Source organism: Monodon monoceros, unplaced genomic scaffold (assembly GCF_005190385.1).
Source record: "Monodon monoceros isolate NGI ecotype Baffin Bay Population unplaced genomic scaffold, NGI_Narwhal_1 Super_Scaffold_10, whole genome shotgun sequence".
In the NCBI taxonomy this organism is placed as follows: domain Eukaryota; kingdom Metazoa; phylum Chordata; class Mammalia; order Artiodactyla; family Monodontidae; genus Monodon; species Monodon monoceros.
The window spans coordinates 15,571,436-15,594,308 of NW_021703766.1; the positions used below are offsets into that span (position 1 = coordinate 15,571,436).

General features: G+C 48.0%; 1 protein-coding gene across 6 annotated transcripts in view; it reads right to left on the reverse strand.

Moving 5' to 3' along the window:
• Nucleotides 1–22,873, reverse strand: part of ZFHX3 (zinc finger homeobox 3) — a 281,412-nt gene that overhangs the window by 102,328 nt on the left and 156,211 nt on the right. For all 6 annotated transcript variants that reach the window (XM_029207754.1, XM_029207746.1, XM_029207739.1 and 3 more), the window contains one exon: nucleotides 3,566–3,797. In XM_029207754.1, coding sequence (XP_029063587.1) covers nucleotides 3,566–3,797 — 232 coding nt within the window. The remainder of the gene's footprint in view (nucleotides 1–3,565; nucleotides 3,798–22,873) is intronic.

The following is a 22,873-nucleotide window of genomic DNA, read 5'->3' on the forward strand; positions in this document are numbered from 1 at the left end:
TATGTCTAAAAAATGTACACACCTTAATTAAAAAATACTTTATTGCTAGAAAATGTTAACCATCCTCTGGGCCTTCAGGGGGTTGTAATATTTTTTGCTGGTGGAGGGTTTAAAATATTACGAGAATTACCAGAACGTGACACAGAGACACAAAGTGAGCAAATGCTGTTGGAAGAATGGGGCCCACAGACTTGCTCCATGCAGGGCAGCCACAAACCTTCTATTTGTAAAAGAACGAAGCATGTGGAGCACAGTGAAACGAGGTATGCCTGTATTTTATGAAGTCTGTGTTTACAAAACTTGAAGCTGATGACTTTCAATGTCTTAACTCTACTAGGCCCACAATGTCCCTTTTCTTGAAGACGTTCTTCCAAGAAGTTTTTAACAGTCAATTCCCGGCGGGAGGGAAAAGGATATATTAAAATATATAAGATGAGTTATCTTAAATGAGTTTCTAAAACGGAACCGAGTTACTGTTAATGCCAATATGAGTATTGTCTAATAATTTGTCCCTTTTGTCATTAGTAAAGAGTATAAATAAACGTAGCTAGAGCGCGTATGAGTGGGAGGGGCGCAGGGTTGGGAGGGAGGTGGGTGGAGAGCAAAAACATGACTCCAGGCCAAAGACAATACAAAAGGATTTTGAAATACAGAAAGGAAGTCTATCATCTAGACTAAAGTTGCTCATACACTTCGGGAGGAGGAAAAAAAAAAACCCTAATACGCATTAAATGAGAGAAACCCAGAAGGCAATGGTGTAAGAAAGCAATTCCAGAGCGACTGCATAAATAGAAGTATTACATTATAAAACAGGGAACTGTTTGTTCCAGTCCATAGACCCCGGGTGAAATGGCAGCTGTACACTATTTAGTTTGGGGCACCTCATTAATAAAAAGGGAATTCTGAGCAGAGTGAAAGAAAGAATTGAGGGGCGAAAGGGACCAGCTTTTAGCGGAAGATTGAAACAATGACGTGTGCAGAGCTCGCAAAAAAAAAATTTTTAAACCCTGAAATAAATAGGTCTGAGTATATTGGCAGAGGAAGGAGAATCCTGTGAAATGACTTAATAGCAGAATAATGGGGAATGGCAGGCTCAAACAGGCCAAAATGCCCCAGTGGGGAGCAGGGATTCCCACAGCCAGATGGCACTGGCATATCTGTGGGTGCTGGGCCCCGTCCCTGGCTCACATGCAGAGCCATGGGGTCAGACACGAAGCACAAGCCCCAGAGATTAAGACTGAACTTTAACCCAAAGGGGCATTTACCATACACATGGGAAGGCACAGTCAGTCTTGCAGCGACCTGGAGGTGACAAAAATCATCCTGGTACCCACACAGTACTTTCCCGAAGCAACATTTCAGACTGACTGCCGGCAGGACTGGCCCCTCCTCTGTGATAATCCTACTCTAGCAGGGGGGAAGCATTCTCCAATTTTGGTATATCCCACCACTGAAGAATCCGGTTTCGTTTATACGGAAAAAGGGAGCAAAGCTACAGCCAGGTGACGGAGACAAGAGCCATGGGCAGAGGGGTCCATAAGGGCTCGGGAGGGATGTCTCCAGGAGGAAATGAAGCTAACAGAGACACTGATACAGCAGAGCCTTCGGAGATGAGAAAATGTCTACGCTGGCAGAGGGTCAGCCATGAATTAATCGTAGGTACCTAGAAAACCAGGGAAAACAAAAAAGTTGTACAAGAAGGTAAATGAAATTATAAAACTCGACATGGCTCAGCTGTGATTAATATTTACAGAGTCAGAGTAATGAAAACACTGAATATTAATATGCCCCCAAATTATTATTTAATCATAATGGAAGATGAAGGGAGGGGAAGATTGAGTGTGTAGGGCGCTGGGGTGTGTGGGTACCGTGTCTGTGTGTGTATGTGTATGAGAGAGTGTGTATGGATTATGGGAGGGTATGTGTGTGAGTGGTATGAGTGTGTGAGCTTGCACAATGGCATACCAGTAAAATCCCCATCTTCTGGAGTAGAAAGCCAATAGATAATGTGTACAACTTACCAAAAAGAAATTTTTTAAATCAAGAAATAGTAGTAGAAGCTCGTTAAGAAATATGGAAATAAGTAACAAAAGGAACAATTAAACTTGAAAGGCGGTGCTCTGGGGAACGGGACTGGCGGGGGCTATGCCATTTTTCACAGTAAGATTTATATAACTTTTTGCCTTTAAAAACTTCATAAAAACGTGAATGATAATATTAGGATTAAAGTCCCCACATGGCCACGACACGTGAGAGGCCGAGAGGATGCGGCAGGCGATGGAGAGACCAAAAGGCCTGAGTCTGCAGCCCGGCTAGGTCATTCGACAGCATGCCATCGGAAAGAGAAAGAGGAAGGGGAAGTTGTGAGCCCAGCGTGTATGAGGTGGCGCCCGTGAGAGGTCCAGGAAGCTGTCTGAAGGGCACACGTGCCAACACCAGGAGACAAAGTTTCAAGAGGCTGGGAGCCAAGGGCCAGGCCTAGTGCCCAGGTGATGACGGCACGTAGGGCAGCCTGAGGGCCACGAGCCGGGGTGTGGGGCAGGGGCGTGGCGTGGGGGGTGGCGTGGAGGACAGTCCAGAGCAACAGGAGGACAGGAGAGAAACACGTCCAGGGAGGGGCGCTTCCAGAAGGGAATGGGCAGCTATTTCAAAGACCACAGAAAGAAAAAGGCTCAGCACGTAGCCACTGGGCTCGGAAAATCCGAAGTCAGCCGTGACCTTCTCAAGGATGGTTTGATGACGGGAGGAAACGGGCTATGATAGGCTGACGTGTGAACAGGAGATGGACCAACACAGAGTGCTCTTTCAAGAATCTGAAGACGCTGTTGGAGAGAGAGAGTGGGACACAGGATTAAGGGAGGGCTTTAACCATAAATGGTTTTTAAAGAGACAGGTGACTGTCCTGTGCTCCCGACCAGAGAGAAAGGGACTGGAAGGCTAAAAAGATAAGAGAGAGGGGAGATTCTACTGAGCGAGGTCCCAGTGGGAGTGAGAGTCACACGGGGAAGGAAGGAGAAGGGGACGGCGGGTGAGGGGACAGGGTGGGAGGCGGAAGCGCGGGGTGAGCTCCCCCGGAAGGTCTCCACCCTCTTTGTGAAGTAACAGCCAGCACTGGGCCAGGAACAACTGGGTCGCTCGCTCTCAAATACAGTCGCAACGTTTATAGCAAACACATGTTCCGATCTTCTTTGAAGTTCATTCTTACCGACCAGACTCGAGGTCACACACCGCCCATTCTCAATACTGAGCAAGACACAGCTTAGCGTTTGCTTTATGTCAATCTGAACCAAAAAACTGAATCTAGAGCGCGCTCCAGAAGAATGTGGGGAGAGGGGACAAAACACGGTCTGTTGGCTTTTGCTCCCTGGGCAGTGGCTTGTGACACCTGAAGAAAAGTGTGGTGCTAAGTTCCTTTAAAAAATGGGAAAAGCAACAATCCCTGCGTGTCCCTTCAGAACACAATGGTCAGCTGTGAGGCTAGTCATGGACGTGACGGCCAGCTGCACCGAGCCGAAGCCCTCGGGAGGCCACTGCCCGGGCCGCCCGTGCCCACGAGACCACTCACCGGGGTCGGTGGAGGGGCACCTACGGATGGTGAAGATCTGCCCCAGGTCTTCATCCTCCTCCGGAAGGCCCTTCTGCAGCCGCTGCAGCTTGCGCAGGCTCTCGCTGCGCTGATGCTTCATGGAGCGCACGTGCTGGATGAGGTTGAGCTTGGCCTTGGTGGAGTAGTTGCACAGGACGCAGTGGTAGTAGCAGCTCTCGCCCTCCACGCCGCTCTCGTGCTGCTGCAGGTGCTACAGGGGTGAAAGAGAGGGACACGCCTCAGGTAAGCCACTCCAAGCCCACCATGCCCTGGCAGCAGCCCGAGGATCCCTTATGGGGGCTGCTTGGTTTTCCCAGCGGGTCCTTCCCCCGCAGCTCTGTGAGGACAGGGGAGCAAGCTGACCCTCGTTCCCGTCTCCCTCACACGTGTCAGAGTGCTGAAAACGCTGACGGATCCGACCCTCCCAGTATAAAACTGGTCTTCCTGGCACAATAATTAAAGGTTCCTCCTTCCACTCTCCCAAGTGTCCTGCTTTATTTAGAACAGGGGTCGGCAAGCTATGGCCCACAGGCCAAATCCACCCTGCTGCCTATTTCTATAAATAGGGTTTTATGGGAACACAGCCACATCTGTTAATTTGTGTATTGTCTACGGCTGCTCTCTCAACACCAGAGCGCCATAGTTGCGATAGAGACTGTTTGGCCTGCAAAGCCTAAAATCTTATTATCTGGCCCCTTACAGAAAAAGTGACCAGCCCCTGTTTCAGGGGATGGCCCACATAGTCACCCTACCTGTATAGAATCTCAGGTAACACAGAGGCAAAGCTGCTGTTTGGCTACTTCACAAGGAAGATGACTCAAGTTTTTGTATGTAGAACTACAGACTATTAGGAGAACCCAAAATTAGGTTTTTCCCCTGGCTTAAAAAAAAAAAAAAGACAGAAAAGTAAATTTCTCCAGACTAGTTTCCCTGTCAACATCTCAAGGTCATTTGGCTTAGTGCTCAGATGGTCAAAATTACAGTCGGTGTTGTGTCTGTGTCAACACAGTACTCTGATTTCAGAACACGGAAGCCCCAGAGCTGGCAGAAAGCAGGCACACACAGGACTAAAGTCCGGGGTACAAGACAGTGGAGGCCATGGACCCAGTTAGCAGACCCCAGACTTCTGCATTTAGGAGAAGGCTTCAAGATTATCCAAGCACAACGTTCACATCCTTTCGGGGCCTCTTTGAGAATATGCTGAAAGCTATGGACCCTTTTTATTAGCAATTAGGGAATTGACACGCTCCTGGTATAGGAAGGCCGCCTCCTTCATTTCAAATGATTCATTTTAGGGGAAGAGGGAACCTTTCTATTGGGTGCACATAAAGCAGGAGAAACAATTCCAAAAAGTTTAAGTGGTTGACCCAAGGTAACCCAGCTAGTTAGTGGGAGAGAGAACTAGAAGCTGGGTCTCACATCCCCCAGCATCCTTTTGGAGGAGGAAATTCCGATCATGTATTTTATGGGCTCATGTTTCCACCTGTCCTTCCTTCTTTCTCCTCACCCTCAGCCCCACCTCTAGTCCCCAGAGCCTGGCCCAAGGGACTAACTACACAGAGCACACGATAAATGCCTCGGCACTTCTTTGTCCGGCCCCTCTCATTTCTGCCCACACTTGTTCTATTTGATGCCCATGCCTGATAACTGTTTCTGGTCCTGCTTGGTTATCTTTCTCGTCCACGTTATGCGGTAAGACACTCAGAAAGCACAAGAGTCAGAATGTCCTGCACTCTGCCTCATACTGAAAATACCACAGTGGCCCTAGCAGCACTTCCCATTGGATGACATGGCTCTGAGGCTCATGTGCTCACACGCACACATCCTATGTTCACGGAAAAAGTGTGAACATTCCAGAAGCACGTTTGGACCTTGTTGGAAGAGGAAATAGGAATGCAACAATAGAGTGCTGTAGAAAAACTACACTACTATAATCACTTTTGCTCTGGGGCCAACTTGCAGATAACAGAGTGAAGGGCTTCACTGGTACCAAGAGAGAACAATCCCTTCTGTCCTCGAAATGGGTGATTTAACACACTCAAGTGCAGAGCCTTGGAACAAAGCAATATCCTCCCTCCCTGCCCCGACCCCATAATAGCTGTCCTAGAACACTCACAACCAGAAGGAGTCTGAAGAACTAGCAAGCTCAGTGTTAACTGTCAAATTATAACAACTGAAAATATATAGCGACTTTTCTTGAAATAAATTTGAGCTGATTTTTTTTTTAATCGTTTATCTTCAATTTACTGCCTCTGACATAAGGCTCCTTACAGAGGGTTTCAGGAGAATGGAAAGCACCAAAGCAAGGTTTTCTGGAGGCTGCAACCTTGGGAAGAAGGAGAGTCTGATGGGCTAGGTGGAAAGGAAAATGATGAGCTCGTCCATGTTCCTTCTCCCCGACTTCTCCACAGGGGCCCCCGAAAGCCAAAAACTGCACCAGGATATTCCTGGGAGCAAGAGTTTGGCTTGGGATTGAGTAAGAGGAAACTTGTACAGGAGCCAGACACTGCTGCCTTGGATCACTAAGACCAAAAGAATGACATTTATTAAAGTTTCAACAAAAACTGACTGAATGAAAGATAACAGGGAAAATACCCATGGCATCTACAGCGGTAAGTTCTGTCGAGGGGTTTTGGTGGTATCATAAACTATGAAATCAGAGCAAGTACCATTAAAGCCCTAACCCCAAATTCTCATTACTTTCCCATGAAACAGGACTTCCTTGCACTAAAGCTCTGAATCTTAAACATAAAATTTTAATATGGATGTGAGGGTTCTTTTCCAAACAGCTGGGGTTTCTAGTCTCTGAGCCAGAAGAGAGGATAACATGGCCAAAAAGTGTTGGATGGGAGTTGTCAGATGTCAGATGTATTTTGTCCTCAAATCCATGGGTTCCTGGGTGACAGGGCTGTATAAACCCTGAACTAAAATAAACATGATACTGGGGACTCCTGTTTAAAAAATAATTGTATAAGGATGATGTCCCCAAACCACTACACTTGACTCATGGTGGTCAGCGGTAATCTCTACTGCCACCAGGAATTCTTCTGTCTGCCATGTGAGAACCATTTTGGAAGGGAAATGGTTACATGCTACAAATGGTAGAGAAAAGAATAAAAGGAAATGCGGAAAACAGAGCCACAGCCTTTCCCACTGATCCCAGTGCAGGGAACATTTAGGGTCCTCTCTCAGAGACTTGCACAGAAACGTGATTCAAACTTCCAAGCTTGCTTTTGCACTCCAAGTTCATTCTCCAAGACATACACACAAAAATCCAGAATAAACTATTTCTCCATCCTAGGAAACACCTGCTTATAAAGGTTATACCCAACCCAAACTTCCACTCACAACTGGAGTCTCTTGAGGTCTACCTGCATGTGACAGCTCCTGTTCTCACCACATCTCGTAAGCTCGGTAATTCTCAGGCTGTCCCATCTCCAGCAAACGGGGGCCCAAAGCGAGCAGCAGCGTCCTGGGTCCTGACTTCTATGACCTCCACACCATCTGGTCATTTCCCAGGCCTCGAGTGGGTCAATGCCCTGACCTTGTTGGCCAGGCACCCTCTCCCTCCCAAGATGCCCTGGCCCATCCCCAGAATTCCACCCTTGGAACCTGCCTAATAAGACGCAGCAGGAGGGGATGGGGCTGCAGAGGCCAATGAGGACTCCACGGGGCAAGCCAGTCAGCCAAGGGCATGCTTTCCCTGCAGAAGAGAGTAGATGTTTTCATTTGGAGAAAGAGGGAGAATGATTTTTCCTGTCCCAGCTAATTAGAATACCGTCAATTGGGATCACAATGTATTTAATTAAATTCACTGTAATATATGGAGAATCCACCAAGGCACAGGTCCCAGTGGAAGACTCAGCGGAGGAGCTGTCTGCCTCCTTTCAGAGTTCTTGCTCTCCTCTGCAGGCAGGAAATTCTTCTCCCACGCAGAGCCTGGACTCCCCCTCACAAAGGTTGCCCATCCTTGGGAAGGAGGACCCAGGTCTTGTTTGCCTTTTTCCATTTATTTCTTTACTCTGTGCTCAAGATTCTTAACTGTTCACCTCTATCAGGTCAGGTGTGCAGTTGAAAAAAGAAAACAGAGCAATAACTTCAACTGTGGTTAGTGTGCTACACGTGGACCCAAAGAAAACTGGCCACTGGGCCCATCAGGCAGGGTTTGGTTTGGGTTCAATTCTAAGCATCTACAACACATGAGACACTATGTAAACACACACGCACACACACAAACACACACACACACATATACACTATGCCCTACCCTAGGGCATGACCCTGCAGGTAACAAGGCAGTGATGGTGGTGACTCGGCAGACAGGCCAAGGGATATAAGGAGGGCACCCCTTTAGTGTGAATACCATTGTGAGAGTACACCCTCCAGCTGGACCGGTGAAAATCACTGGCTCACTCAAGAAAAATCAACACCTACCTACCAATGAACAATGAAGAAGCAGGACCAACTAGTAAATCAAGAAAGGGAGAACTACCCAGCTAAAGAAGATTGGCAACCGAGGTCCAACCAAACTCACTCGGTCCAGCCAGCCTCTCCTATAACCCTGAACACTGAACCACCTAGGGTTTCCTTGTTTTCCCCCAATCTCACTGCTGTTTTTTAAAGTGCCTGCAAAACGCCGGGTTATATGAACTGCAAGTGTACCGTTGCTTCCACCAAAAGAAACTTCTACACGTGGCAAGAGCATTTATTTCCTGAAAGCTCAGAGAAGTACAAGGACCCACAAGAAGGGAATAAGTATCCAGTGTGACTCATAAATGGAAACAGAGAAAGAGCCCAACAAACTCCAACTTCTCCAACTGACCACTATGTGGCAGAAAACAGACTGTCCTCACAGCAATCGAGTAGGAACTGGATTCACACACACTAGGTGGGCAGCACCTGTGCTGGAAATGAGCGAGCGGGGCTCCCTCGCACTGGTCAGGGACCTTTCCTGTCCATCTGTCTGATCCTGTCGGAGCATTTACAGTTTAAAATGCTCGTCCTGTCCTGGTTTAGCTGGCAGGCGACACTTCCTGTGCGCCTGACACGGAAACATCCAATGTCCCACGTCTTCCCCTCTGGGTCTGGTTCCGAGGGAAGAACTTGGAAAAGAAAAGACCTCAATACAACAAGAGGCGCCTTGAATAATAGGCCTGGCACGTGAGGCCGAGTGCAAAAAGCAAATTAATAATTAAAAAAGAAAGGAAAGGAGCCAGCCCGCGTTATTTGTGGGATCCCACCCCATTGACATGTTGGGCTCGTCCACCCTGGCCAACGAATGAAAGTCAAAGAGACGAAAAGAGGGCTCTTGTTAGAAAATAATTCATCGTGAAAATCAAAAAAATGTGTTCCTGTTACTTGTTTCCCAGGAAAACTAACCAAGTTCTGTCAGAGGACATCGATTTCTATAAATCTGGAGGGGCCCCGGCTCCCTCCTCCTCAACAATAGGAAACTTCTAACATCTGGTTCTTCATGCATGGAATGCAAAATATTGATCAGGTTTTGTCAAAGCCTCCCCTTTAAAGGAGAAATGGACAAAGTACACTCTGACACACACACACACCCACACTCACAAATGAAAACACACGATTCACAAATGAAGGTTCCTCGGGAAATAATAACTGTTACAATGAACACACAAACGCCCACCCCGCTCACCACATTCTCCCATGGGTACAACGCAACTGTACTTGGAGGACAAAGCAAATGCTGAAGCTCCCTGATGGGGTAAAGCAGCTCCCAGGCATCCCTCCGGGCAAGTGGCAGACCAGACACCTCCTGCATCACAGAGAAGAAGCCCCACGGCGGGCGTCCAAAAAGGCCCCTGACACACCTGTGGTGCTCGGAAGTGCAACCCGGCACGGGCAGGTAGAAGAGCCTCTCAATCCATAAAACAGAGGTCCCCAATGGAACAGGCTGCTGTTGCATCAGGCCTCTGGAGGGAAAAAACTTAACCACAGCAAGCCCGGGGCTTGGGGTAGGACTATGAAGGTCTCACCAACACTTCCAGTGAGAAGAAACAGGAAGATGAGGGTCCAGAGTGAATCTGCTAATTACCCAGCAAGATGAAATAAGGAAGAAGTAAGCAGGTGTTAATTCACCATCACACCCGTGCACGGCATTTACTGCTGAGGAAGCACCTTCACACCTTTAATTTTCTCGTGACACCCCGACGTGGGCAGCGTTTGGCTCCTTTCCTTGGAGAAACCCAGAGCTCTGAGAAGTCATGTGACTCCTTGCCCCCAAGGTCCCACAGAGCATGGAAGAAACGCGACTGGAACCCAGGGCTGGAGGCCAGGTCCACAGCTGTCCAGCTACACTGCAATGACCATGGGGTGCTGGAACACGAGACTCCCCAGACCCGGGTATTCACTTTGAATGCCTAAAAAAGAAATTGTTTCAGGTGTAATGCAATCCAGAATGGGGGTGGTTAATTTTTTTAATCAGGGGTTGTGTTACAGTTCCAAATTTAATGTCGCATTCTTAGGAAAGCTTCCGGAAGGTCAACCTAAATATATATGTATTCTCTGTTTCATGTTGGCTTTTCACCCACTCATGCCCTCATCCTCGGCACCTGTTAATTTAGTCCTATTTCACGGCAGGAGCCCAGCAGACGGCGTAAGGTATAAGCCCCAACCACCATTTACAAGAGAACGTGAAAGGAAGTAAAAATATTCCCTTAGATCAATCCATTTGCGTTGCTCTGACCTATTTTCCAGTTTCTAGGCCAGTCTCCTCGCGCCCTGGAACAAGCCATGACTGTTCGCTCTCAGCACCCGAGCTCCAAGGCCACAGTCAAGACTTTCTAACCCTGCATCTCTTCGCTGGCATGAATGATATCTCCTCATTCAAAAGTCTCAAGATGAATGTTCCTTGAGAGAAGTATAGTAAATTCTAGAAAGAAAACAAAAGCATAAATCTGCAATCTATAGGTTGTAGCGGCCTTGGCTTTGAAATCTTTTCTAGAAAAGTCCAAGCATGGACTCTTGCAGAATGTTGATGCCATCCCTAACAGATTTCATTTCCCTCTGTTGGGAAACCTCCAGAAAGGAGTGTGGCATAACTATACATAGAGAGGAAGCTGATAAGGGGTATAGGAGCCCTCCCTAAGGAAAGGGCCCATCGGAGCCTGAGGTCTCAAGCCAAATAAGGGCTAGTTTCCACGACGGTCAAATGAGCATCTACGTAAACTTGGAAGCAACGGAGGTATGTGGTGGGGAAGACAATCAAGCGGGTCCCACAAGGCTAACATCAAACTGACTAATCCTCCAGGAACTACCCACAGCTCCCGGGATCTGAAGATCAGCCCTTCACTAAGGGCACTGGCAACAGTGAGCCCATTAAGATGTGCTTCTTCCCTCACGCGCCTCTCCAGCTCTCACAGGTGTAAGTCCCCACACACAACAAAGGCCGCCATATATATGCTACTCAAGCTGGTCCTCATTCAGCTCCATGTCACACTGTTGTCATAACGGTGGTTTAAGGTGAACTCTGGATTAGGGCAGGCCAGGGAAAACCCTCCCTCTGTGCTACCTTCAGCAAATTACACGCACGGGGTGGGCCTCAGGTGCCCCATCTGCAATGTTGGAACAATAACAGAGCCCCCTCATAGCACCACTGGGAGAGGTCAGTGGGATAACTCGTACGAACCGTTCAATACAGTGCCTGATGTGTGGTGTGCCTTCATAATCGACGAGACCATTATTATTACTACCGTTATCTTTCAAACTAGTTAAGCTTTTGGGATTAGGAATAGAAATGAATGTCTACTGAATTTACCAATTTGACACTTCCCTCCTTATGACCAAACTATCCCGCCCCCTCCCTGGGAACCACCACCCCACACCACCCCCCAGGGCCAAAGAAGAATCCCTTGTTGACAATAAAGAAACTGCGATGTACAGAAATGGTAAAATAGAGGGGAAACTGCACACACACGGGCCCGACTTCTTCCTTACAAGAGGCGCTTAATTTTTATTTTAAGTCCCCTGCCCAAGTCGTGCAGCTGGTGCAGGCAGAGCCAGGATCACACCCCAGGTCCATGTCCTTGCCACAGAACCCCATCTGTTCTCTCTGGATCTCTCTGCCCATGAGGTGTCAATACATAATGAAAATCAGAACCCTTGTTCTTTTATCACATCTGCCAACATCCCAGGTGCGAACCAGGAAAGGAGAACTTTGCTGAAAAGGCTGCAGACATGGCGCTGATTCCCCAAATCCGCTCTGAAGGATTTGCTTATTTGTATCTCCAACCCCATGACAGTCAACACAGCAGGAAAAACATACTTGTCTGGTGGTCAAAACAGGTGCATTACTTCATCTGTAAAATAAAGATGTTTATACTTGCCCTGTCTTCCTTGGAGGCAATTTTAAAAACCACATGAGCAAACAAATGTGAAGATCACTCAGGAGGTGTGAAGGACGACCTGACTATCTGGCACAGGCATCCTCTCTTTACCTTGAGACCAGATTTTGCTTCCTCACCTCTGATTGGCAGGTGCACCACCGTGGGCTTGGGGGTTAATGATGCAGATGTGCTCCAGCTCAGCGGTCCTCTAGCTGGAGCGTGCACCAGAAGCACCCGGGGGGTGCGCCATGCCGCAGAGTCTCGGGCCCACCCCAGGGGTTTCTGATCCACCGAGTCTGGGGTAAGGATGGAGAACTTGCACTTCTAACAATCTTCCTGGCGGGATGCTGACGCTCCTGGTCTGGGATCGCCCTCTGAGAACAGCTGCTTTGGACAGCAACTGCCACAGAACAGAGACCTAAGTCAGAATACATGGAGACATTCCCCTGTAAAAAGGAAAATTTCCAAGGCCTAACATTTCCGAACGGCCCGCCTTTTCCCAAAGAGTACTTCAGATTCTAGCGAACTGCACTCGATAAATCACGCAATGCCTGCACACAAGAATTTACCCCTTCAATGAAAAAGTCACTCGGAAGCAGCTGCCTGCTACTGGCCTGCTCCAGATACTTCATAAAAGTCGGAACTGGCTCTATTCATCTTCCTCTCCCCTTTCGCACCTGCAGTCTAAAATTTCGTGGGGCTGTGGCTGAAAGCGTGACTCTTGATGGCGAGGCGTGAGGCATCACTTTTTCCTCGCGAGCCCTGCATCCTGCTGAGTGCACCTGTCCAGATGTCTTGCTGGAACCGAGCCCACGGGAGAGCTTCCACCAAATATGAGAAAAATAAAACGGTCTTTAAAATTCCTCCCACGCTCTTGAACTTTCTAGCTGCTGCTGCTGCTGAGAGCATGAATTTGGTGCTCAAACCTGGAGGCTTCTCTTGAGCTCCCACGATCTGCTGACAAATACCCTCATCACCTTCATTATGAGAGAAGAACACGGGCCGCCACCATGAGATGGGCAGGGGGCAGTGAGCACGCACAGGGCTGATTTCTTCCTCATAAGAGGGGCTTCATTTTTTTTTTTTTTTTATGCGGTACCGCGGGCCTCTCACTGTTGTGGCCTCTCCCGTTGTGGGGCACAGGCTCCGGACGCGCAGGCTCAGTGGCCATGGCTCACGGGCTCAGCCGCTCCGCGGCACGTGGGATCCTTCCGGACCGGGGCACGAACCCGCGTCCCCTGCATCGGCAGGCGGACTCTCAACCACTGCGCCACCAGGGAAGCCCGGGGACTTAATTTTTATTTCATTTTTTCCCTTGAAACAGAAAATGGGAAAGTGACCAGGCACGAGAGAAAAATTCCCTCTAAACAAATGCCTTTGATGTCGCTCATTCTGGCTGCTAAGACATTTCACGCTTTCTCCTTAAATTATGTGGATTTTGTTGAAGGTTGAGGAAGATAAGTTACACTTGTGGGAGGGGGACAAGGGACCGAGAGAGGAAAGAGAGAAATGCTGCTTTGAGGAAGTGGAGCTGAGAGACCAGGAGACGGCTGGCGGCAGAGTGGACGGCCACGTGGTGAGACGGGACACAGTTTTGCGAAAGATGACACGGCTAGTTTCTCTGCCCCGCTTTCAGGTTTCCACTCCCCCCCCCCCCATAAATAAGCCAGACAAACACCCTGTACACTAGGTTTTGCTCTCCTTTCCCCCCTTTTTAAGTCTCATTAAAAGCCGATATTGTTCGCCCTCAAGATGGAGAGTTCAGCATGGATTTTACTGAACGTTAAATCAACCAGCAAGCGTAGCCAGCAAACTCTGTGGCACTTTAACTTTAAATAATGCAATAATTATTGAATTTCCTTTTTATAACTGAAGTGCTGGAATGTAAACAATGGGGCTGTAATTGCAGGAAGGGGGGATCAATAGAGGCAATCGTTTTCAGCCATGTTAATTGTAAATACAATTGCTCCAAGATGTCAGACTTGTTCTCCCTGCTCCCAGAATCATCCTAACGGATGACAGAGTCCAACTTTCCCATTACAGCTGTTCGTTCCTTTAAGAGGTTCTCAATCAGGTCTGATCAATCTGTCAAGATAATGCATGGAGTAAGTAAGACTCTTCCAAACACAGGCTCCCAATCAATAGCCCGGACCAGCTTAATGAGGTGGGGCTAAGGCCCAGAGGGAGGTAACAGCCCCCCGCTTGCACCTAGGTCTGGCAGGCTGGCTTCCTCGCATGGCCCTGATAAACAGATCAGCCCTTAATGAGGACATTAGTTATGCATGCTTCAGCAAGCAGCAAGGCACCCGTCCCTGGGGACAGACGGACAGAAAACAAAATAGATTAACAGAAAACAATATGGTGCCAAATTAGGTCCAACTGAAGACTTTTCCCTCCTTCTCCTGCTTTTCTTAATTGTCCAGCAGAGTGGAGGACATCAATTAATCATTCCAATGGGTGTGAGCTCGAAGCATGGGAGCACCCGTTGAGCTGGGGGATCTCTGGGTGTCTGCCCGTTTCCCGTGGGCCCTCATCCCCTCCACCCCGTTTCCAGACTACAAGAGGGGCCTCTCACAGAAGGAGAGAAGGGAGACCAGGCTGAATCTTGATTCCTGACAGCCACAATGGGGGGCCACGGACTGACGCCGGACAAGAACAAATCTGCTACTCTTCACAGGCGATGCCAGTGTTTGAGGTCGAGTTTTGGTCCTGAGAATGGGTGAGCCCTCACAGACGAGGAGGAGGAAAGTCAAGAGTCTAGAATCCCAGGGCTTTCCTGGTGGCGCAGAGGTTAAGAATCCGCCTGCCAACGCAGGGGACACGGGTTTGAGCCCCGGCCTGGGAAGATCCCACATGCTGCGGAGCAACTAAGCCAGTGCACCACAACTACTGAGCCTGAGCTCTGGAGCCCGTGAGCCACAACTACTGAGCCCACCCGCCTAGAGCCCGTGCTCCGCAACAAGAGAAGCCGCCACCGTGAGAAGCCCGTGTTCCTCAACGAAGAGTAGCCCCTGCTCGCCACAACTAGAGAAAGCCTGTGCGCAGCAACAAAGACCCAATGCATCCAAAGATAAAAAAATTAATTAAAGAAAAAAGAGTCTAGAATCCCACTTCACCTGTCCCAGCATCTTTGCAATTGGCACAGGCTCTGCAGGAGTTTGAATTCCCACGAGGATAACCTGGAGGGTTCCTGGGGAGTCTGGAGAGCCATCTTTTCTCCCTTGGAGGGCACCGTGTGTCTGCACCCTTGTTCCTGCTATGACTGGCTAGGGAGACAGCCCACTGGGGAAGTCCTTAAGAAAGGGCCATGTAAAGGAACATTCCACCAAGAATACAGCAGTGCCTTTTCCCAGTGGCTGCATGGCTTAGATAGAGCAGGGGTTCCCAAAGTGTGGCCCCTGGACCAACAGCGTCAGCACTTCCTAGGAACCCTTCAGACCCTGTCCAGGTCTACGGGAGCCTCGAGGGTGCAGGCCGAGCTCATCTGATGCTTCCGATGCAAGCTCATTTGACAACCACCATCTTAGAGGATGAGTAAGTTAGCAAGTTGGTCCTTTCTGGATCAGAAACAGTTCAGTGCCCAAGATATATCTATAAAACCTCTATTTTCCCTGAGGTTTGGATCAGGGCCCACCACCCCTCTGCCTCAGAATGCAAGACCTCTGGGAATAATGAAACCAAAGGAATGAGACCCATCTGAAAACTCCATTTTATTAGTGGGAAAAGATCACGGAGTGGGTCACACTACTGAATTTCAAAAGTTAACCGTTTCATATTGTGAATGAAGTAAAATGAGAATAACAGTCTTTTTAAAGGTCTGCGCATGAGCAGAATAAAAGAAAATAAATATACAGCTAGAGAGAGCAGATCTCTCCTTTGTGCAAAGTCCCGGCTCCCAGGCCACTCCTTCTCCGAAGCCCTTCCCAGCCCCCAGCTCCACCTCTCCCTCCTCTGGGCCGGCAAACCGCCAGGAGCATTGTCCACACTGTACTCATCTCACTGGGTTTCAAGCCACTGCTCCTCTGCCACACTGTCGACAGCAGCCCACAGGTGGGGAGAACTTTCTATCTCGGTACCGGGCAGAGCTCCCAACCCACAGCAGGTACTGAAAGATGGCCGGCTGAAAGTCTAAACAAACAATCTCCTCTAAGGCTCCACTGTGGCTCTCAGTCTTCAGCTGGCCACTCAAGACCTAGCTAATTGAGTCCAATTCCCTCCCTCCATCTCAGATTTCAATCCTCCACTCCACGCCACACCCCACACACAACCAGACGGCTGGCAGTCGCCACCCTCATCCACCAACCCTCATCCTTCTGGTCCCGGCGCCTCTCCTGCTTGGAAACTCTCCCCTCTCCACCCGCTAAAGGGCTGCACAGCCACCGGAGCAGGCAGATAGCACCTCGGCCTGAAGTCTTTCCCCATCACACCTGAGCCAGAACCCCATCTCCTTGCCTCTGGGATGTCAGAGCACAGGTGACCCCACCCAAGCCCACCGTGAGTCATTCTTCCCTGGACTTCCCTGGACTTCCACACGGGGCTCTGCAGTCCTTGATGACCCAGATGGGACGCTGGGGCTGAGGGAATAAATATGTTTGCTAATATACGCTGCTCGTTTAAATAAGGGTTTTTGGCAGGAGATAATGACTATAAATGGCTGCATTTAGTGACTTCATTATTTCAGTATATGGATCACAAAAGGGCTGTCCTCCCTCCAAATCAGTCAAATGCCTCCCAGCCAGAGGCCAGCTTAGTCGGTCACTGTCATTCTATCCTCCATTTCGTCTACACCCCTTGCCGTATTTACATGGGTTTAATATCGCTATCCTCTTTTACGAGAGCTCTTTTACTATTAAACTGACAAATAACTGCAAGACTTGGAGATACTGAGAAACAGCTAGACTGTCTAGACGATCACAGAAACCGCGGGTAGAGAGCACAGAGCGCAGATGCCTCTCAGGGGGAGTAACTTGGCCATGAGAACTCCGAAGATGAGCTCACAAGTGTCCACTGCGCCTCTGTAGATAAAAACAACTTAGTACATAGTTTAGTTCTAAACATAAGATCCTACGAGAGACAACGGAGTGAGGTGACAGTGCTCAAACATCTGGAAGGAGGTGGCCGAGTGAGCACCCCCAGAATGCACGACGGGGCAGCCAGACTGTCTCCAGATTTGAAGAATCAGGATAAGGACTTTTTTTTTTTTTTTTTTTTAAACACACACATACATCTTTACTTTCTTCCTGAGTTTCCTGTCCTCCTATATGCTGAGAACTGCTGCTATCTGGACCCCAAGGAACTGGTTACGTCTTACACTTTCATCAATTTTCAAGTTCTGGGACCTGCGAGGAGGGAACCATTCTCCACACGGGCTCAGAAGCTGAACGCTTAGCTGTGCCCCCCTCCCCTCCCAGTTTATGCCCAACCTCTGGGCTCGTGAGCCTGCTGACTGGCTGGTCTCACTTACGACAGACCCTCCCCAGGGTCTTCCAAGCAACTTGGTCCAGAGATGCCATCTCCCAGTTCTGCTCTCAACCTCCCAACAGAATGTGGCTGTGAGGGCAGTCAGTGAGATATATTTTTTTAACCGTATTTTTAAATGGTGAAATACACGGAGGGTTTTCATCAACCAGCCCACACTGACCAACACATCCTTTCCCCATTTTCATCCAAGTTCACTCTGGTCCGGCAGGTCCAAGAACCACTGTGAGGTGGGAAGGACCCAGAGTAGAAGACCTGCTGGAGGCACAGTTTCATCCTGGACAGACTGATGGTTTACAAAACCTGCTGGAGAACCGTGAGGGATCTTCCTCAGTGAAATCCAAGTTTCAGAAAACTGCATCTGTAAGACTGGAAACTGGGGAAATTTCTTTGAGCAGCATGATGGGGTTTAAGGTGGGGCTAGAGGATGTTGGAGAAAGGCAGGACTAGGGAGAGGATGGCTGAAATCCTGCCAGCCCTGGGGCACCAGGATGCTCTGGCACGCACTGTGCATGTTAGTAGGGACTGTGTGACTGGGGCACGGTGACATTTGGACACAAACCGGCCTGCAGTTGCTTCCCGGAGCTACAGTATTAAGATATGGCCACTCATTCACACCTGAATTTGTTAGGTGGCAGCTTTGTGGAATTTCAAATCCAGGAGGCTACTCTGTATTCATACAGAATATAGACACTTTTTTTAGCAGGTGCTTTAAAGGCTGAGAGTATTAAAATACAGATTTTTCAATGACCTTTCCAGATTACTCTATAATAACATGAGGCCAGAGGAACCAACAGCCCGTCTGGTTTCTGGTGACACATATTTTTACGGCGGTCTTTCTTCCACCTTTGGACTCATTCATTTCCCGTTTGTCGATCCACATTCCTGCTTCCTGTTTCCCTCACGACAATGAGAGAGACTATAAATCTTCTCTAAACATTGTTTCCATCATTCTCTGTAGGTGAGAAAGGTCCTCCACTAGAGCATCTTTTCACCCTCTCCTCTACTGCACCACACCCACCTCCAGCCAGCTCTGCTGTCTACTGACTCAGTCTCTCAGTGGCTGCTCAGGCGCATGTGCGTGTGCGTGTGTGTGTGCGTGCGTGTGTGTGATACTGGGTCACGCCACTCCCTCCCGTGCATACTTCCCTCCCAGCTCAGCCAAACCCTACTTCCCTTTCTGAGCATCACATCTCCGCCCCTATTTCTGTCCACGGTGATTCTTTCTCCTCTGAACTCAAAGCCTCCATCTCACAGCACGTCTGAAACCCTGAGCGACGGTTATCAGCTTTATGTACGTGGCACATTCCCCAAGAGACTGGAAGGCTCCCGAAGGCAGGGACCGTGTGTCCCCGTACTGGGCGCACAGCAGTCAGGTCATTCCGCAGCGAGAACACAGGCTTAGGAGTTGGGAGCCACGCAAGGGAGAGGGGGCTCTGACACCGCGCTCCCTCCTCAAGTGTAATGTGGAATAAGGTTGCCACACGATGCGGGGCCGTGAGGATCCAGAGAGTAAATCAATGTGAATGTACTTCATAAATGGTCAGGCAGAATTAAAAGAAAAAACGTTGGGTGATGAGAATCGGTTGGAGGGGGCACCTGAAGACTCAGCAAGCCTTCCCCACCATCTGATTTCATTGGGGTCCTAAGTCTAGACAACGACGAATTAATTACTGGATCACGCGTTCACTTACCTCGCTAATGAAATAATCGGCTCTGCCGGGGAGAAACCGGTTAGGAGGACTGGCTAGCCCCTGGGTGTGAGTCCCACTGGTGCCAGCTGCATTCCCAGCGCCAACATGACTCATGAGATGACACGAATTGCCAGTGGGCTTTGTTACTATGTGACCTTCAGCAAGTCACCCTTTCCCGCTTCAGTGATGAAATCTGGACGGCAACACGAAGAACCTACTTCACAGCGTTTCGGTGAGGAATGACGATGTCGCACAGCTTGTAATGACTGGGAAGCACTCTGTCTTTGTGGAGAGCTATATTACTTAACATTTAGAATAATGCCCACTGTTTCAGGTTGAGAAAGCATTCAGATTTTAGCTAAACTGAAGGCTGAACGTATCTGTTAATGAGCAGTGTCCTTCCCGTAGAAACACTGAAAGCTACTCAGTCTACTGAACAAAATGACTAGCAGTACATTAGCAGGAAGCTGATGCAGGTTTAGTTACCATGAAACCAGGGTCATTGCATCCTGATAAGCAACTTCTTAAGATCACAGAAATACACCACAGCCGACAGAGCTGACAACTGCATTTTTAAGGGTGGATTGGGGCGAGAATAATTTGTTAGTCCACAATTTTCCCAGAATTCATAAAAATACAACCTCCTAAAAGACATATTTCTAAAATCTAGACCAGCTGTCGGCCAACTTTTTCTCTAAATATCTGGACAGTAAATATCTTAGGCTGAGGGCCATCTGGTCTCTGTCACCACTGCCTAACCCTGCCACCAGAGCACAGAAGCAATGATGGACTGTGTTCCAATAAAACTTTATTTATAAAAACAAATAACTGGCTGGATTTTTTCCATCTAGTAGCCGTGTGCTAAACCCGGATGTAAAACCTTGAGAAAAATTTACCCTATCATTCAGAATATCAGTGAAGAGGGGAGGACACACACACGCGCACACACACACACACACACACACACACACACACACACATACACACACATACTTTGTTAATCAAAATAAGTTCCTTCCAACTTGTCAAAACTCAGTAAGAGCCAGACATGCAAACTTGTTATAAAAGTAAACTGTTTCAAACTGAAGGTCAATAGTAATTCAAGTACCATTTAACTCGGAATTATGAAATCACTCCAGAACAGTTAAGCTTCATCCTTGTTTTCAGGCGTTTGAACGTAAGAACTTGCGTGTAAATGTGCTCTGTAGTTGGCGGCACCCGTTCTCAAGCTCCACATCTCAGTCTATAACCACCGTGAACAATGCCGCATGAGTGAGAGTTAAGGTTATACATTTATTCAGAACTAAACAATACCTGTAACTGATTCAACTTTTAACCAACCTAATGACGGAATTACTAATGACAATAAAAATGTAGGTGTCCTCTGTGCCCTCTAGCAGATGAAAATAATCCATGTTTAAAGAGCCAGGGAGCAAAACGAAAAGGTGAAAAATTAGGTCATGATGGTTCCTGTGTATCATCCTGCACACCACACTTCTCTTTCCTAAGCATCTCTTAAAAGGAGAATGCCAGCAATGATTCTGACATCCAACCATGAGTGATCAAGAAGTCTGGATTTAGAGAAATAAAATATTTAAACATTCTCTCAATAACACCATCTATGTTTATATAGCCCTATAGAGACTTCAAAGGGTTTGGTCCTTCATTAGTTCAACTGATTCTCACAACTACCTTGTGAAATTAAGGGGATACAGATGCCTTTCTTCACTGTCTTGTGGACAGAGGAGAGAGTTAAGTCGAAGATGACAAACTGGCAGCAACTGGGGAGACTGTGGGTATGAGCTGCAAAATTCTTGGAGTTTTAAAAAATTCTTGATTCATGACTAACACTTTAAAATCTGTGACTTTCCCATGCAGCTGAGATTTTCAGACTCTGTTTTACAATTATCTGGATAAGATGGGGCAGGTGCTGTCCAACCAGCACTAGCACCCATGTATGATGCCTGCACGGCCCCCGTGGGCACCTGGGTTGGTCTCCACTGGGCTGTGCCAAGTGTAAAAGAGAATGGGACTTGTGAGTGGGGGCCACGCACGTCGACCCCGGGTCTTCTCATCCTGGATTGGCGTTGGTGACGCCACACTGTGCTACACTGTGAATAACCCAGTGCAAAGACCCCCCTGAAAACCAGCACCTCTGCTGGAGCAGCAGACCACAAAACCGAAGGCGAAAAGCTGAGCTACACCACGCTCGGGCGATAAGGGTGTTCAGGATGAATGTGGCTTCGTGAGGGAAGCCAACTTAGTTCTGCCACAGGAGTTAATATTTGCTAATTGGTAGGAAAAGGTAAAATTAATGAGGACATTAACATAGCTATTTAAAAACAGCTCCATGTTCCTCCCATTGTAACACATGGAACTATCAGGAAGTAATTGAGGGAAAAGGACACTGTCAATTCTCAATTAACTGCATGAATGAAGTGCTCAGTGACACGGATAATCCAAGTCATTTACATTTGGATTTAGAAAGTAACATCTTTTTCCCTCGGAAAACTTACCTTCCTAATCACGGCTTGCCGAATGTGATGGAGAAATCAGTTTACCTTCTCTGTCAGAGAAAAAAGCTGCTTGGGAGACTACAGAAACTGCCAGGAATTTCAGACCTGCCACAGATAACCCCAGGCAGATCGAAGAGCGGTGGTCCGATACGGTAGCCATTAGCCGCTTGTGATGACACACATTTGAATTAATTTCAATAAAATTTAAAGTTCCATTCCTCAGCCACACAGGCCACGTTTCAAGTGCTCGTAGCCACACGTGGCTAGTGGCTACCACGTGAGAGAACATATGGAACACTTCCATCGTCTTGGAAGTTTCCAAGGACAGCACTGAATTCTAGGTGGAGGATAACTTCTTCCTTCATGGATTAAAGAGAAAGTTGGGGGAAGGGAGATGCTATGCTGGCACCTTCACAGAAACAAAAGGGAACTGTAACACTTGACTCTCTCAGCTAGTTTAATTTCAAGCCCAATAATGTAGACTCTTGTCTAGGGAATAACACACACAAAAATAAGCATTCCATTCTAAGTAAAATGAGGCTTTTTTTAATTAACAAGGCAGAAAAACGGGTGGATAAAAGGTGAGGCAGGAAAGCCTGGTTTTGAGCAAACATTTGCCATCTGTACCTACACCTAGTGTGGCCACGCAGCTAAAGGTAAACAAGAGGGAGATGGCCACCCCGCGGGGCCCACCCGGGGAAGGTGCCACCGGGAGCAGTGTCGGACCCAGTGTCACTTCACATCCTCATTAATTATCTTGAAAGGAGAGGGTTAGTAAACAGCAAGTTAATTAAATTCTCCGATGATGCTACTTTGGGAGGCTTTCGTAAGACTGGCAAGGGCAGAGGCAATATAAAAGGGACCTGGATGGGTGAGAAGTCTGAGTGGAAAATAAAATTAAGCGCCGGCTAAACAAACACCACTTTAAGTAAGTCTTATGGAAGAGCCAAAATGTGTCCAAAAAGGAATCTGGAAAATTGACGTACTAAAATGAAAAAGGTTTGCAATGTCTAAGGCATACAAGCAGAACAGGAGTAAAAGAAGGCTTTTTACAGATGTTTAATACAAACGTTTACGTGCCCTTAGAAGGAGGTCTGGGAGGAACACCAACTGCTCACAGTTGCTGCCCTTGAGAGGCGTGGCCACAGAGAACAGGAGGCGGGGAAGGGCCTTCCACATTCTTTAAAACTGATGACTCATTTTTCAAACAAGCACGTAGGATGCGTTATTTAGTTGTTTTTTGTTTGGTTT